The sequence below is a fragment of the Corythoichthys intestinalis genome, chromosome 17 (genome assembly GCF_030265065.1).
Source record: "Corythoichthys intestinalis isolate RoL2023-P3 chromosome 17, ASM3026506v1, whole genome shotgun sequence".
Taxonomy (NCBI): Eukaryota; Metazoa; Chordata; class Actinopteri; order Syngnathiformes; family Syngnathidae; genus Corythoichthys; species Corythoichthys intestinalis.
Window position 1 is genome coordinate 14,043,625 of NC_080411.1, and position 16,284 is coordinate 14,059,908.

Consider the following 16,284-nt stretch of genomic DNA (forward strand, 5'->3'; position numbering starts at 1 on the left):
AGCCCCGGTGCTTTCAGATGCAGTAAACTCATTGGATGCGTTGCATAAAAGGCGTTATGTGGAAAAGCTTCAGTCTATCCATTCGCCAGATCCATATTTGATGCCTAAATCGATATTTTTCGACCCGCTGTCTTCGCCCTCTCTGCCTGACATCTGCTACCCTGATATCTACAACTATCTTGTCCACACAAAATCAGCCTATTCTCACGAAATTTTGAAAAACTTTAAGAGCAGCACTCTAAGCAACATTACCCCGTGTGACCCTTCAAATTTTCTAAAATGGCGACAATCAATCCAAAAAAAAGTTGACTGCGATGGCCGACGCTTCAAGGATAGGTGGATATTGGACTATTTCTTCAATAAAACACGCAACAACTGTCTGCCTCATTTGCAAAGAGACAGTCGCTGTTTTCAAAGAGTTGGATGTGACGCGATAATGATATTACCGAACAAGACACACTGACATGTACGACAACATTACAGGGAAGATACGCAGCGAGAAATTATAGCAACTTGAAACTAATTTAATTTCACAGCAGCAGTATTTCGCAAGAGCCCGAGAGTCGAAAGAGAACGCCACAAAGACGAGACTGTTGAGATTATGAATTAAAAAAATAAAGCAAATGTGACACACAGAAGGGCTTGCTAAAATTTGTTTAAATATATTGTTCTATGTAAATAAGCCAAGGTAGCCCCCCGCATTTTTACCACACCAAATCTGGCCCCCTTTGCAAAAGGTTTGGACACACCTGTTTAACTGATGATCCGTAGACGAGGCCAGGTTCTTTCACTTGGTACCAGCTAAATATTATTCAAAATGTAATGATGGTGGAAGAAATAAGCATCTTGAATTTGAAACTATGTTGTCGGCGATTAGCCTCGCAATGATCTTAATTGTGGTTGTCAGCCCAAAACCCTCTAAATATATATTAAATGCATCTTACCAGATATAAAATGACTACTACATAATCTGTGGTAATCGTTTGGAGCCCAGTTTTCTCATCGAATTGCAGCAGTCCATCTCGCTCTCCTCTCCGGGTCTCTCGGAATACGGTAGAACTTCCAAGTCTCTCCGTCTATCTTCTCTGTTATTGCGACCAACCGCCACACACGCCTTCACCATTTTGATTATTAATGTTAACGAGCAGAAAAACACTCCATAATAGGAGGAATTTACGTAGCGGTAATGCGTCAACACGACGAGTTGACGGACAATATGGGGCGGAGGCGTGGCTGTGACGTCATGTGAGTAGGGTCTATAGGCTACTGTTCCTATTGTTGAACACACAAAAGTGTGTAATAAACAACTAGCTAGGCATGTGCCGGTATGAGATTTTCACGGTACGATAACCGTGAGCAAAAATACCGCGGTTTCACGGTATCACGGTATTGCAATTATAGCTCCAAAATTTTGAGATGTATGGGTTAAAAAATTTTTTTAAAAATCCATTGAACAGGATTTTTTTCAAAACATATTTGCAAATTGGAACATGAATATAATGTGAAAATAAATAAATTAACAAAAAATAACAAATATTATATAAAATTAAAATAAATAGAACCTAGACTATACCCACAGCCACAGCTCAAGTTGCTCAATTTTAGAGTAAGAACAAAAAAATTGCTATAAAAAGTAAAAACACTTCTAAATAAAATTAAAAATATATACTGTATGACTTTTTTTTGAGGGGGGAAGCTCAAGTGAAGTTTCACCATTTTCAGCCACTGTGTCAACTCTAGTCTACATGATGCCATGCCTTTGTGTTAAAAAGAACAAAGAATTCATAAGTTAATAAGTTAGTTAAAAATGTATAAGTTAGTTCTATAAATTTGTTCAAATGTAAATATTGTTGAGGAAAGGTTTCATCTAAAAAAAAAAAAAAAAAAAAAAAAAAAAGTGAGGAGTGAGACCTCCTCTCTCAATTAGCGATCTTTGACGCGTTTCTTTTTCTTCCCCCCTGCATTCAAGCTTTTCTCTCACTCAGCGGCTGTGAGACGTAAAAGAAGCTGCTTTCCCAGTTTAGCCTAGGCTAACATTCGTCTGTGTAAGTTTTAGTTAGTTTGTATATTGAATTTGAAAGGAAAATGTGTGTTTTGTTTTTGGCGAACTTTTTAATGGAGCTACTGCTATCCTGTTGAACCTAATCACACGTGGAAAAATACAATTGTACAGCGTTTTAAATGTATTTATTTGTATATTTCACCACGATTTGAGAGCTCAATAAATTGAAGAAAAGTACGCCTTGTATTTGGAGGATTTGTTTTTGGGTTTGCTGGCTGTTTAGTGACACTCACGGCAACAAACGGGAAGGGGTGAGCGGTGCTGCACCAAGCCACTTCGGCTGCATTTTGGCACATGAAAAATAGCGAATACCGTACTAAGGTATGACGGAAAATTTTAGTGGTTTTGAAACCGCGACGTTTTCACACCACGGTAAACCGTGAAACCGGTAACCGGCACATGTCTACAACTAGCACATTTATATTTTGCATTTTGTTTTCTTACTGTACCGAAAATGAACCGAACCGTGACCTCAAGACCGAGGTACGTACCGAACCGAGATTTTTGTGTACCGTTACACCCTGAGTGTCTTGGCAGCGCAGGAGCCGGTAGGATCACTTCCCTGTTGAGTTATGATATCCATGCCTTTGGATGGACTGTTTTCCTGTTTAGTATGCATTATCATCACCATAATATCAATGCTACATATTTTTTTTTTTTTTTTTTTAAAAGAATTGTTTTCAATAATGTTGGAAAGGAAGTCACAGTGTTCTGAATCTGATTACATCCATTCTTTTGGACTAGGTAATGCTGTTAGCATTACACTTCATTGTTTGATTTATTATTGTTATGTGTTTATTTGTACTATGAACATGAATTTAGGTGTTCCAAATTGTTTTTGTGAATTAATAAGCGTAGAAAATAAATAATTTCTCTCCCCCCCCCCCCCTTTTTTTTTTTTTTTTAACTAGACCTGCCGACTAATCGGGAAAAAAAGTCGTTTGGGACAGCCCTACTATATAAACAAACCCACCAAAATACAAAAAAAGATGTTTGAACGGTGACGGTCGGTCAAACGGTTTGGGCTGTGCGGCGCGCCAAAATAATGCCATTAAAAAAACTTTTTTTTTTTTTTTTTTTTTTTTACACTAAAGGAAATAAAGGGACAAAACCATTTCTTTTATATATCTTTTTCAATGCTAAATCTGAAAGAATACACCGAAATAACAAAATTTTTACTTTTTTATTCCTTTTTTGTGTATTTGTGCGTGGGGTCGGGGCATTTTTTTTTTTCGGTATTGGATCGGGACTCGATATCGGCTAATTCTCAAAATCAGATGAATGACTCGTGTGAAAAAACATGCTATCGCGACATCCCTTTTTCTATTCTATTCTATTCCTCAAAAATAACCATTTATGGCAGCCCAAGTTAAATTCCAAATGGACAAGAGCATATAGGTGAACTTTGCTGTTTAACTTCAAGGCTCACCGACTATCCGCTGGTCGTCCTCGGTGCGCAGACGTACGATTTGCACCTTGACGTTAGTGCCGCTGACGGGCGTCAGCACTTCCTCTAGCTCGTTCCACACGCTCAACACAGAGCCGCACAGCACGTAGTACGTGCGACAGCGCAAGCCTATTTCACACTGCAGCCCCACGGAGGCCTTTTTACAGTTACCCCGCCTGTGTGCACAAACAACACACATTTCATCCATAGTTACATGAGATAATGTAAACCAGAACAAATGTACACATTAAAAAACAGATGGCAGAACACACCAGAAAGCATGCGAACAAATCTTCGCCGACGAGGTGTGTTGCTCGTTCCAATGTTGCTTGGCGTCTTCTGACAATACCTGACAAAACCAGAAACACCTTTTCTTAATTTTTGTTTTTTTTATGAATGTTTAAGACCTTCAATAAAAATCAGCTAACCTTCTTGAATTTCTTCTTGAGGTCAGCGTACGTTTCCAGCTTGAGTTGCCTGCCCGTGTTGGGCCGGTAGACGAGGAAGAGTCTCTTCTTTGTGTTCACTTCCTTCACCAGGATAGCAGTTTTCTTGTTGTTCCGTGACTGAAATAGTTGTGCGCACATGCTATTTGATGCATCGAGAAGGCGCTAGGTTACAACAAAGTTTCGTTAGTTTACCTGTACATAGAAGCCGTCATCTGGTCCGTTCTGTTCCGCCCAGGCATGCGTGGCTTCTTCCCAGGACATACCTCGCTCTACACTCACCTGCATCACACATTAGGCAACTTGATCACAACAGTTATATGTTAACTAAAGCAGGGGTGCTTTGATCTAGACCCCAGTAAATGTCTATGTACTGATTCAGCACATTTATGCAAAGAAAAAAAAAAAAAGCACAGACGGATAATATACTGAAATATAAAAGTTACATTTTAGAGCAGCACTTTGAAAACAGATGTCTGCCTAAGCAGCCAAATTCAAAGCATCGCCATATTTGGTAGAGTGGGCACTATTAAACAGGTTTTTGCGACCCGAAAATGCCTCAGTATCTATTAAAGGGAACCAAGGATGGAAAGTCATGTCGTTCTTAAAAAAATAAATGCTAGTATGAGTGATAATAATACCCTAATCATATGTAAAGGACATTTGTCTGATTTTTGTACTAATTTATTAAAAACTAATAAGTTCTAAGTACGTACTGAAAACAGTACTGTTGTAGACTACAGATAAGTCAGGAAGCTGCAATAAAATATTTTGGAAGGAAATAGTAGCAATAATTTGTCTTCATTGTTACTTACAACATGCCTACAACTTCAAGTTAAATTGTGAATGTCATTAAAAAAAAGTGATTCATCTGATTAATCGTCAAATTAATCAATTATAAAAATAATCGTTAGGTGCAGCCCTTAGTACCCATACTTTGCCAGCACAAAGAAACCTACCGTGAACAGCTCAACGTGGCCAGATGCCGTGTAGCCCGGCGTCAGGAACTTCTTGCAGTCGACCTTTTTCACCTTCTCATCACCGGAACCAAGATCTTAAAAACACAAACAAACACATAAGTAATCAAACAATCACCCAGGTCAAATTTTCCCTCGTCCTCTCACCGAGAATGCCCATGTCGAATCTGCCGTTCCGCTTGGCTTCCTGGATGACAGCCGCCAGCGTGTCTGAGAAGTACTGAAACAAGGCGTTTTGCTGATGGACCTCCATGCCCAGAATGCGGTTAAGGAACTTCCCAATGTTGTTGTAGTCTGTCAATGATCCCATTTAAAACATTGAAAAACAAAGACTTGAAAAAATAAGGTCTGATCATGCTTTGTAATTGTGTGAAGCACACCTTTGTCCAGTGACAATGCGTTGTATCTGTCCTCCACATTGATGAGCCCCACACCTATCAAGCCTCTCTGAACATCTAAAATACAAAAGCCATTGCCATGGAGTTAAAGAGCATACGACAGGAGAAAAAAAGTCTTAAATGGCATTATTATGTGAATTAGAATCATATTTTGAGACGATTCGACTATATACAACAATTTAGCAAAGCGCAGATGACGAGAAATTAGTCTTTTAATCTGCCGGTTAGCCACGCCTACCATTATAGGGCTTTAGCGTCCCCAACAGGTGGATGACGTCAGCGGTAGACTGGGCTCATCGGTTTTACTATTCAGCCCATTGAGGGGGAACTATTCACAACGAGGAAAACGCGACGAAGAGAGCTGCAAAATGTCATTGTTTCTGTCTCTTTACTTCAATATTTTTACAGGATATTCTTTTTATCCAAGTATTTTCCCCAATTGCTAAATAAATGGCATGGTCATGACAAATAACAGTCTTGTGCTAAATGGAATATGAAATAATAAAAATGCACCTATTCAGGACGACATGGCAAAATTACTCCATAATGATCAAAACTGTCGACTTCACCTTTACTGTCGCACCTCCCGAACGATATTTTATGACACCTAAATCGGACATATGTCATTTCCCTTCCCCGGCTTCGGAGAATGTAAACAAACCAAAAGGCGTGACAGCTAGCCGACATGGTAACCCGGACAGAGTGATGTTTCAAAGTCTTCGAAGCGGAAAATCACACATAACTAGCCTGGATTTATTGACATGACGACTGGGTTGTCGATTGTCTTCGCGGATCGGCAAACCGCCCGGCGGAGAGCAATTTACAGTTCGTTCCCCGGAGGAGGGTGGCTGCAGTTGCTGTGCAGCCAACGTGCTGCTAATGTGCATGAGGAGAGCTTTTTACATGCCTATTAATGATCGAACGTAAGTAGTTCTTTATTTAAAGAAAGTTTGTAGTGTTTACTTTGTAATCGCTGTATTCGTATTTGACATAATACAAAACAAGATGTTTACTCACTTCCTCGTAAGTCCAATGGTCCCACAGTAAATATCCACGGTGAATGGGAACCTTTTGAAACTCCAAAAAGGCGCATACACCTCTCCCTCACACAGAATGATTTTTCTGCAGCCGTTTGGCTGGCGTGATGCGAAAAATAAACGTATTAATCCGCAAAATCAGCTGAATCCTTCATCCTCATACACAACAGTACGTTGTATAGTGAAGAGGACGTCTTCTACCGTACACGTCACAGCGCCCTCCTCCTCAATGCAAGACCGAAGCCGGAAGTCACTCATTTTCATGGCGCGGGATTAAAAAAAAATAAATATAGCGATCACTTCCACACACATCCAAGCGGTCCATATCATTCAGGAGCATAAAATACCGCATATTATGAAATAAACATGCTTTTTCGTGTCACATGCACTTTAAATATTCATATGGGTTGGCTGACCATATCAAATTTACGATATGACCCACACACATACACACATACATTGCGAAACTATTAGTTTGTGAGTCATACCTTTGAAGAAATCTCCTTTAAAGTCCGAGGGTGGCGAGACAAGCGGTGTGTCGAGCTTCACAATCGACTTCATCACAATTTCTAAAGCATTTCGGCCATACTGCAACAAGACAAACGTGTACAATTAAGGCACAAGTTTTTAACACATTGATATTGACATTGATCAATAGTAAAATAAAAAAATTAACAGCAAGTAGGACTAAATTTTTCCCCAATTTTAAACTTGGGCTCACTTTATTGTCAAAGTTAAACCTGCTGAGATCTCGAGTCTCTGTCGCTCTCCTGTCTCCATGAGTGAGCGCCCCCTGTAGGACAGATCGGACGACAGTCAATCTTTAAATCTAGATCATCTCAAATTCATAAATAAAAATTCACATACAAGACTTTCTAATCTTTTGGCCACGATGGAAGCAAATCGCTGCTCTCCGGCCAACTCGGAGATGAGGAAGACGTACTCCGGAGCAGTGACCTGGTTGGACCTGTGAGTTCTTCCTGCGGGTCACACGGCAACAGTTGAGTTTTTATCATTTCAAGTTATTGAGAAGTAGGTGACAGTTAGTCTGTATATCACTCACCGAACTGCTGGATGGCTCTGTCTGCACTCCATGGCAGCTCCAGCGTCATGTGGACCCTGCGCCGCTGGTTCTTAACACGTCGGTCGGCCTGCAGCGAGATGCCCGAGCTGGCCGCTTCCGAAATGATGGCGATGTGCTAGGTGGCGACCGACAATTGAAACGCAAGTCTAAAAAGCTAGCTTTTATAATAAATAAATCAATACAAATTGACTATTACCTTCTCCCCGTCCATAAAGCGTTGCTTCTCGGTCAGGTTGAGGATTTCCACGGGGACATCGAGCTCCGAGCGAGACTCGTAAGTGATGGTGCCGTCATCGTTGCTGACTACGCGGCCTTTACGACCGGTCATCTGGGGGGGAGGGGAGGGAATTGAATAAGCAAAGCTAATTTGTTTGGAAAGCACAATTAAACACAAGGTAATTCAAAGTGCTTTACAGCATATAAAAAATCCCGACACAAAATGATACATAAAAATCATCAATAAAGTTCAAACAAAAACGGTTAAAATAGGAACTACAAATAAAACCCAAACAATATAATGAAAAATAAAGTCATACAACTTGAAATCTGAAGTATATTGGTAGTTATGAATATTACGTGATGAGCAGGAGTATTTTTAGCCCTGATTTAAAGGAGCCTCACTCGGCTTGGTTCTTGGTCTTGGAACACAGAGCAGACCGGTTTTCCTAAGGGGTCTGGAACAGGGTTTGTAGGGTCGTTGTAGAAAAAGTGCCAAAATAATGTCCCATATAATGTGCCAAAATGTCCGTAAATAACCCAAAGTGCCGCTACGCAGCAACCAAAGCATTACAAAGGCAGGCAATCATAGGACAAACCAAGCAATGATGATTCCCTAGATGCATTTTGCTGGGCTTTTGCCCATATTTTTAATTATGTGTTTTATTAGTTTTCTTAGTGCCTATTTTCTTTCTGGTGATGCAGTAGTTGTGAGATAAAAATAAGTTGTTTTTTTAATTTTATTTTTGCACAATGAATGATTAGAGTCTTTCCCTCAGTTAACAAATCCTAAGCAGTTTTGTTGGAGACATCTAAGGGTCAAATCCAAGCACAGCTTTTGAGCTAAACTGTGCAGAAGGGCTGAGAACGAAAAACGGTATCTGGCATATGGCAAAATGGCTTTTGGCATTATTTTTGACGTATAGCTTTTTAGGCATATGGTAAAATGGCTTTTGGCAAATGGTATTAATATAATTTTGCATAATGAAGTGTTTGGCATATCGCAAAAAAACTGCCTTATGCCCTGCAATATGCCAAAATAAAACTGCCATTTGCCAAAAGCCATTTTGCCATTTGCTAAACTGCCACTTTCTCAAAAGCCATTTTGCCATTTGCCAAAATAAAACTGCCATTTGCCAGAAGCCATTTTTCCATATGTCAAAAAAACTGCAATGTGCCAAAAGACATTTTGCCATATGCCAAAAAAAACTGCCATGCACCAAAACCCACTTTTGGCCATATGCCAAAAGCCTTTTTGCTATATGCCAAAAAACTGCCATTTGCCAAAAGCAAGTTTACCACAAAACTGCCATATGCCAAAATCCATTAAATACCACTTTTTGTTGTCGCCGTCTTCAAAACCGTGACCAGCCCATGCACAAAGGCTGCAGGTCTGTACATTAACTTATAACCCAGCATACATACAGGTGCAAAACCGATATTTTTCGATATTTCAAAAAGGCATTTATCGGTCTATATTTTTAGGAGACCGATATTATCGGACCAGTAGTTTTAATATTAAATATCTTGTCTTTGTAATGCAGTCAATTAAATATATATTGAACATGATTTGCAAATCGTAGTTCTCTGTTTTTATACATCTTTAACACCACTTCGCTGGAATTTGGGTTGTACCTCTGCAACATTTTCAGGTCCTCCCAGCTCGTCGATGAGCTCATCCAACGTGTTGGGCGGCAGCTCTTCAGCCAGCTCCTCCAGCTTCTCTAGGAGGTCCCGCTTCATCTTTTGAGCGTGTTCCACTGCGTCCTGGCTCGTCAGGCAGCTGTCTTCTGGCTCGGCTTTGACTGCACCACACATCTGTTTAATAATCCTTCCCCAAGAAATTCCATTTCAATCCAAGCGCTGCCATATACCTGCAGTCGGCGTGGGCGTAGGGGCGACGGGCGCAGTGAAAGCCGGCCGTGTGGAACCCAGGCCTGACGCCAGCAAGGCACTTTGAATGGAGTCCGGATCGATGCTCTTCCTTCGCTTCTTCTTCTTGGTTTTCTCTTTACTCTTCTTGGGCTCCTTTCGGACAAGCCAGGGATCTGACAAAGTAGGAAATGTGATTTTCACCAGCTGCTGATGCGATATTTAACTCTTTCAGTGACACAGACGATAATAAACTTCCAATAATGTGACTCTTCATCATTCTGTTGTAAATTTAAATGAGTTTGACATTAGTAGACGTCCGTCGACCACTGCTAATGAGCTAATTTTCTTTTCGGCAAGTTTTAAAAGTAAACATCAATAGGAGGTGAGAAAGTGCCTTCGCATTTTGAGATTCACATTCAGTCATTGTCCTCACCGTCCTCGTCATCCTCATCAGACTCGTCCCTGAACGGGTTGAAGTCGTCATCCTCGTCCGCCGAGCTGACCGATTTGAAGCTGTCGTCGCTTTCGCCATCCCTGCCCGAGTCCTTATCAGACTCCTCTGATTGGCTCTCGTCCGAGCTGGTGCCCGACAGCCCGCCGTGCTTGCGAGGTTTCTTCGGTGATTTCTTCTTGTCTTCCTGAGCTAGAGATGCCACGCAAAACTTCATTTTTCTGTTTGAAATTCAGAACAAAACCTCAACTCACATACCTTTTCTTTTCTTTCCTTTCTGCTGGGGCTGGGCTTTGGCATCAACTAACGAAGGGGTCTTCTTGGCTGATAGATCGATGCCCAGTAGGCTGTAAAGCTTCTGCCTGTCAGGAGCAGGGAAGTGCTTTTCTACTAGGGACTGCAGCACACCTCTGCAATATGAGGAAAAAGCAGTGAATTTATTGCCCTGTTGTAGTAAAAAAACTTTTAGCCCATCCCGGAGGAGTTCGTACTTTGCAGTTGACACAAAGTCGTTAAGCTCGCCGCCTCCCTCCTCCAAAGCCTCCAAAGTTCTCGCTTCCCCAGTAGACTGCAGGCCGATCACCACGCACTGCCAAAGGGAAAACGAGACAATTGTGATTGTTCATTGTTTTATTCTTTAGGAGAAAGCAGCGAAGAGGAAGGGGTTATCGGTATGAATGTCATGATCGCATATTTTTGCACCTGAGTCCAAGTCCTCTGGTTATAGAGTCAGCCGATACGGAGTCATGTTACAGTACCGTACTGTTTCCAGGACTCTTCTGCTTTTAAAGGGAGTGTTGCGGAGTATAAAACGTAGATATTTTCGTTTCGTTTGGCAGTGCCTTTGTATTTCAGAATGTTTTGTTACTTTTTAGCCCTTATAATTTTTTTTTTTTTTTTTAATTAAAAACCTGATCCTTTTCACACGATTCCTCACGTGATCGGATCAGGGACATCCCTACTTATGGGGGCACAGAAAGGAAGGAAGCAGACAGGAGAAGAACAAATGCCTATGCTACCAATGAACATAGGACTTCTATCGTTCGCGAATTATATTTATTATTCATATAATAGCGTTAATACAAGCTGAAGGGGTTCATCTGTGCATGATGAATATTGCTGTATATAAAAAGGGTCCAGGAGGGCCAGTTCTCAGCACATTTGCAGCTTTTATGAAGCAAATCAAGTTAATTGTAAAATAAAAAAATTTAAAAAAAACAATCACACATCCTGCGATGGGACTATTGCGCAAGCAAACGATTAAATATATACACTCACCGGCCACTTTATTAGGTACACCTGTCCAACTGCTCATTAACACTTAATTTCTAATCAGCCCATCACATGGCGGCAACTCAGTGCATTTAGGCATGTAGACATGGTTTAAGACAATCTCCTGCAGTTCAAAATGAGCATCAGTATGGGAAGGTGATTTGAGTGACTTTGAACGTGGCATGGTTGTTGGTGCCAGAAGGGCTGGTCTGAGTATTTCAGAAACTGCTGATCTACTGGGATTTTCACGCACAACCATCTCTAGGGCTTACAGAGAATGGTCCGAAAAAGAAAAAAATATCCAGTGAGCGGCAGTTCTGTAGGCAGAAATGCCTTGTTGATGCAAGAGGTCAGAGGAGAATGGCCAGACTTGTTCGAGCTGATAGAAAGGCAACAGTGACTCAAATAACCACCCGTTACAACCAAGGTAAGCAGAAGAGCATCTCTGAATGCACAGTACGTCGAACTTTGAGGCAGATGGGCTACAGCAGCAGAGGACCACGCCAGGTGCCACTCCTTTCAGCTAAGAACAGGAAACTGAGGCTACAATTTGCACAAGCTCATCAAAATTGGACAATAGAAGATTGGAAAAACATTGCCTGGTCTGATGAGTCGATTTCTGCTGCGACAGTCGGATGGTAGGGTCAGAATTTGGCGTCAACAACATGAAAGCATGGATCCATCCTGCCTTGTATCAACGGTTCAGGCTGGTGGTGGTGGTGTAATGGTGTGGGGAATATTTTCTTGGCACTCTTTGGGCCCCTTGGTACCAATTGAGCATCGTTGGAACGCCACAGCCTACCTGAGTATTGTTGCTGACCATGTCCATCCCTTTATGACCACAATGTACCCAACTTCTGATGGCTACTTTCAGCAGGATAATGTGCCATGTCATAAAGCTGGAATCATCTCAGACTGGTTTCTTGAACATGACAATGAGTTCACCTTACTCAAATGGCCTCCACAGTCACCAGATCTCAATCCAATTGAGCATCTTTGGGATGTGGTGGAACGGGAGATTCGCATCACGGATCTGCAGCCTACAAATCTGCACCAACTGTGTGATCCCATCATGTCAATATGGACCAAACTCTGAGGAATGCTTCCAGCACCTTGTTGAATCTATGCCACGAAGAATTGAGACAGTTCTGAAGGCAAAAGGGGGTCCAACCCGTTATTAGCATGGTGTACCTAATAAAGTGGCCGGTGAGTATATATATTGCCCATGCAAACAAAACAAAAAATAGCCTATTTTTCATCTTTATTAGTTATGTTTAATCAAGTTTTACAATTTCAGAGTGCTGACAGCCCATGATATTGGGATTATTAAGAGGACTTCATCTGCTGAGAAGTCAAGGTGGGTTTTAGTTCCTCCTCTTTGTAACCTTAGTGACTTTTTTTTTTTTTCTTAAAGTTGTTTTTATAGTTTCAGACTGCCTCAGAGAACACCAGTGTGACTTGTGGTACCTGTCTGACTCCCTTGACAGGCCTCCACATATGAGCAATGTGTTGTTGATTCTACAGAGAACATCGACAGAAATAAATTTAAACAATCTGGTAAACATTAGTGAAGGAGATAGTACCTTTTCTCGTAGGCACCGTCTAACTGTTTGCATTATTCTAAAACACTCGATATAATAAAGACATTTCACCATAGTTTAATATTTTAAGAATTATCATCAAGTTATAATTAGGGTTGGGCACCGATGGTACCCGGTTCTAACACTCCGGTTCTCCCGGAACCTTTCGAATTTTAAAATTTCAATTCCATGTTTCGATGCCATGACCGCCGAGCAGAAAAAAACTGCTGCCGAAAACCACGAAGAAGCAGCCACAAGAAACACGTGTTTGTGGATTGCAACTTGATTACAACCACATCTTTACCAAAAAAATGACCAGTCAGCTCAGTGCAACATTTGCAACACAACTACATAATGCAAATGTGGCTGCACGACCGGCTTCAATACGAGTGCCAAGTGCATAGCTAAGTGCTATTTATTTGACAAGCTGTGCCGTCTGTCTTCTGCTGTTCCAGCGACCCGACCCCGGATTAAGCAGATGATGATGGATGTATGGAATAGTACGAGAATAAATCGTATTATTTCGTCGGGCTATGGTCGATATCATGTATATAGAACTAGATGCGAAATGACAGACTCAGCGGCGTTAGATCATGTAAAGAGAACTTGATGCGAAATGACACTCGCTAGCGTTAGTATACAGCTGCCATTTTGAAGCAGTATATCCGTCCGTTAAAATCAACAGTATTAAAAGGATTTTTGTTTTAGAATCTGTCGTGTTGCTTACTTAGAAAGATTCAGCCATATAAAGCATTCAATTACAATTTTAATGAACTGAACTCGTAGCAGTGAAAACATAGCATCACATCACATAGCATCCTTGCCAGACGCACTCATCTCTTCTTCTCCCCATTATACGTACGCTCCTACAGCGCCACTCACTGGCATAACTGGTATTGTTGCAACATAAACATTGCAAATGTCTGTAAACACAACAGAATCGTTTTTTACAAATAAGGAAACATTATTTTGCCTCATCTACATCAAATCATAATCAATAGACGAATTTATACTAATGCTTTGTCGTAGCTCCCAGCTAAGGCACATGTATGGCAAAACAATAAGTACTTTTTTTTTCCTCCCTGAGCTTTTGAAAAATAAACATCTTGTGGAAGTGCACTCTTGTGGAAAGAAACCATCACATTCAAGTTCAAAGACTGATATTTATATACAAGTTAAAAATAGCTCTGTGAGAAGTTCACATAATTCATAAATTTCATATTAATTGTATTAATAATATAAATAAAAAAATAATAAGTTAATTTTTGACCCTGCCTCGTTTTTTTTTTTTTAAAAAGACCATGCCTCTCATAAGAATCTGAATCGTTCGGAACCAGAATCCAAACACAGAACCGGAATCGTTCAATTTCAAACGATGCCCAACCCTAGTTATGATACACAGACGCACTCCTCACAAAGCAGGAGGCCAGCGCTGAGTCATCAGTACATTCCATATACGCCCTCGCCTGATAAGACGCCGTCGTCATCTCTTCGGTGGGGCCAAGACACCCCGGCCAACCAAAGCAACACCCGACAACAAGAAGAACCAAGTTCGATAGCTCGGCGCCTCTCAGACGTCAAGGCAGGCCCAACCTCCCACGTCAGTTGCCTCATCAACCATGACCCAGCAACGGTGACACACGAACTAAACAGCCCAAACTGCGACAGAAGATTATCTTAAACACACCCTTCTTCTGCCCACAGCCCGCCCCGTGAAAGCCTTCAAAAAACAATGTTTAACTAATCGATGTCATTTTTCTCGGGAACCTTTTGTTGACGTGTGATAGGATGACCTTGCCTCCCCGCCTGAGTATTTTCTGTTTGCCTTGCTGTTTGATCGCTGTCGACTTGAATAAATTGTCAACTTGTGCTTCGAAGCCCCTTTCCAGCTTTCAAAATGCGAGTCAGTACAAGGGGTTAAGAATAAGGTGAACGCGCGGAGTTTGGCCTTTTGGCCTGGATGTCTGCATGCCGCCGGCCCGGGTCGTCAAAGCTGCACCAGTGCGGGTCCGGCTGTTCGGCTGGCGCGATTCCACCAATCTGGCTAAAAGGTCAAGATTCCTTCATTAACATTCTATAGCATTTAAGATAGTGGACTTCTGCTATGCAAGGTAGCCACTTGTTCTTTTGTTGTGCTTACTCATTTTTTTTTTAAATATATGTATCGTTTGAGGCTAAACTCAGGTGCTACTTGATTCCAAGATTGAAGTAAAGCTCAACTAAATCCTGTATTATCATTTTTAGCATGACGAAACTGTTGGTCTCTGAACCACGACTGAGCTTAGCCTCAACGATTAAAATAAATAAATGAGGATCTTACAGAAGAACAATTGGCCAACTTGCATAACAAAAACCAGCTATCTTAAATGCTATATAATGCTAATGTTTAGCAGATTGTTTCTGGTGCGCACCAGATTGTTTAAAGTGTGTCCAGATGGCTTAAATTTATTTTATATCTGGTTTATATTTTTTATCTGTCGATGTCCCTTTAGGGTGGCCGTGTAATTCATTCAAAAAATGAGATTTTTCCTTTTTTTTTTTTTTTTTTAATTCAAAAGTTGCTGGGGACAGGGATGTCTGGGCTTCTCTGCTGAATCTGAAACAACCTCAGATAAGCAGAAGAAAATGGATAGAGGGTAATTTTTTGATTATTTCCCAGTGAATAGAATATTTACTATGACGTCATTGTCTGAACAATGTCCAATTCATTTAAACTGGGATGATTGGCTGTGACTGCTAATGTTTCAACCGCAAGCTCTGCCTGTAAAAATGGATTTGACATCTAGCGTGATCCAAGGCAACTAATAAGCTAAACCAGTGCCCCAAAAAAGGTTAGTATTTTGGTGATTGATCAGGCAAGTAGTTAAAAGATCAAGTCACACCTTCCCGTTCTGGACCTCCTCCCTGGCCAGTTGTACCACTCTTCGAACCTTGGAGGCAATGCAGAGGTACTTAAAGAACCTCTGATGGGCCGACCAGAACTGGCCCCACATGGACTTCTTCATGCGCTGCTCAGCGTCCATCAGGTTTGCCGCTTGCTGGAACTTCTCACGGGCGCTCACCCACTGAACGGGAAGGATTTCATGATTCATTTGTGCAAGGTGGACCTAAGAGATGCCGTAAAGGTGGCGGCGGACTCACCAGCCTGACTGAATTGTTGTACATGTGGATGTACTGCTGAGTCAGAGGGACCTCCTCGATCTTGAACGTCACGCCGGTGAAACTCAATTGCCGTGCGATGTACATTCCCCTCAGCTTCATATCCATGGCCACAATCTCCATAGCGCCCACACCCCTGGATGACATGACCAATGAACGTTTAGCCTTAGCGTAATAGTTGTAGTTACCCTTGCTACATCCAGTGATGTTAGATTTTAAATTTGGAGAGTCCCGGGAACCCGCAAGGAGTAATATGAGTTGGCCCTTACAAAATTTCATG

General features: G+C 41.3%; 1 protein-coding gene across 2 annotated transcripts in view; it reads right to left on the reverse strand.

Annotated features, from left to right (window-relative positions):
* sbno1 (strawberry notch homolog 1 (Drosophila)) overlaps positions 1 to 16,284 on the reverse strand; it is a 44,216-nt gene that overhangs the window by 4,212 nt on the left and 23,720 nt on the right. For both annotated transcript variants that reach the window (XM_057818901.1, XM_057818899.1), the window contains exons 14-32: positions 15,987 to 16,140; positions 15,728 to 15,910; positions 10,485 to 10,582; positions 10,252 to 10,403; positions 9,976 to 10,185; positions 9,542 to 9,715; positions 9,303 to 9,472; positions 7,648 to 7,779; positions 7,431 to 7,566; positions 7,235 to 7,347; positions 7,089 to 7,160; positions 6,856 to 6,955; positions 5,313 to 5,387; positions 5,080 to 5,226; positions 4,915 to 5,009; positions 4,151 to 4,237; positions 3,938 to 4,075; positions 3,782 to 3,858; positions 3,492 to 3,685 (exon numbers count right to left, since the gene is read on the reverse strand). In XM_057818901.1, coding sequence (XP_057674884.1) covers positions 3,492 to 3,685; positions 3,782 to 3,858; positions 3,938 to 4,075; positions 4,151 to 4,237; positions 4,915 to 5,009; positions 5,080 to 5,226; positions 5,313 to 5,387; positions 6,856 to 6,955; positions 7,089 to 7,160; positions 7,235 to 7,347; positions 7,431 to 7,566; positions 7,648 to 7,779; positions 9,303 to 9,472; positions 9,542 to 9,715; positions 9,976 to 10,185; positions 10,252 to 10,403; positions 10,485 to 10,582; positions 15,728 to 15,910; positions 15,987 to 16,140 — 2,507 coding nt within the window. The remainder of the gene's footprint in view (positions 1 to 3,491; positions 3,686 to 3,781; positions 3,859 to 3,937; positions 4,076 to 4,150; positions 4,238 to 4,914; positions 5,010 to 5,079; positions 5,227 to 5,312; positions 5,388 to 6,855; positions 6,956 to 7,088; positions 7,161 to 7,234; positions 7,348 to 7,430; positions 7,567 to 7,647; positions 7,780 to 9,302; positions 9,473 to 9,541; positions 9,716 to 9,975; positions 10,186 to 10,251; positions 10,404 to 10,484; positions 10,583 to 15,727; positions 15,911 to 15,986; positions 16,141 to 16,284) is intronic.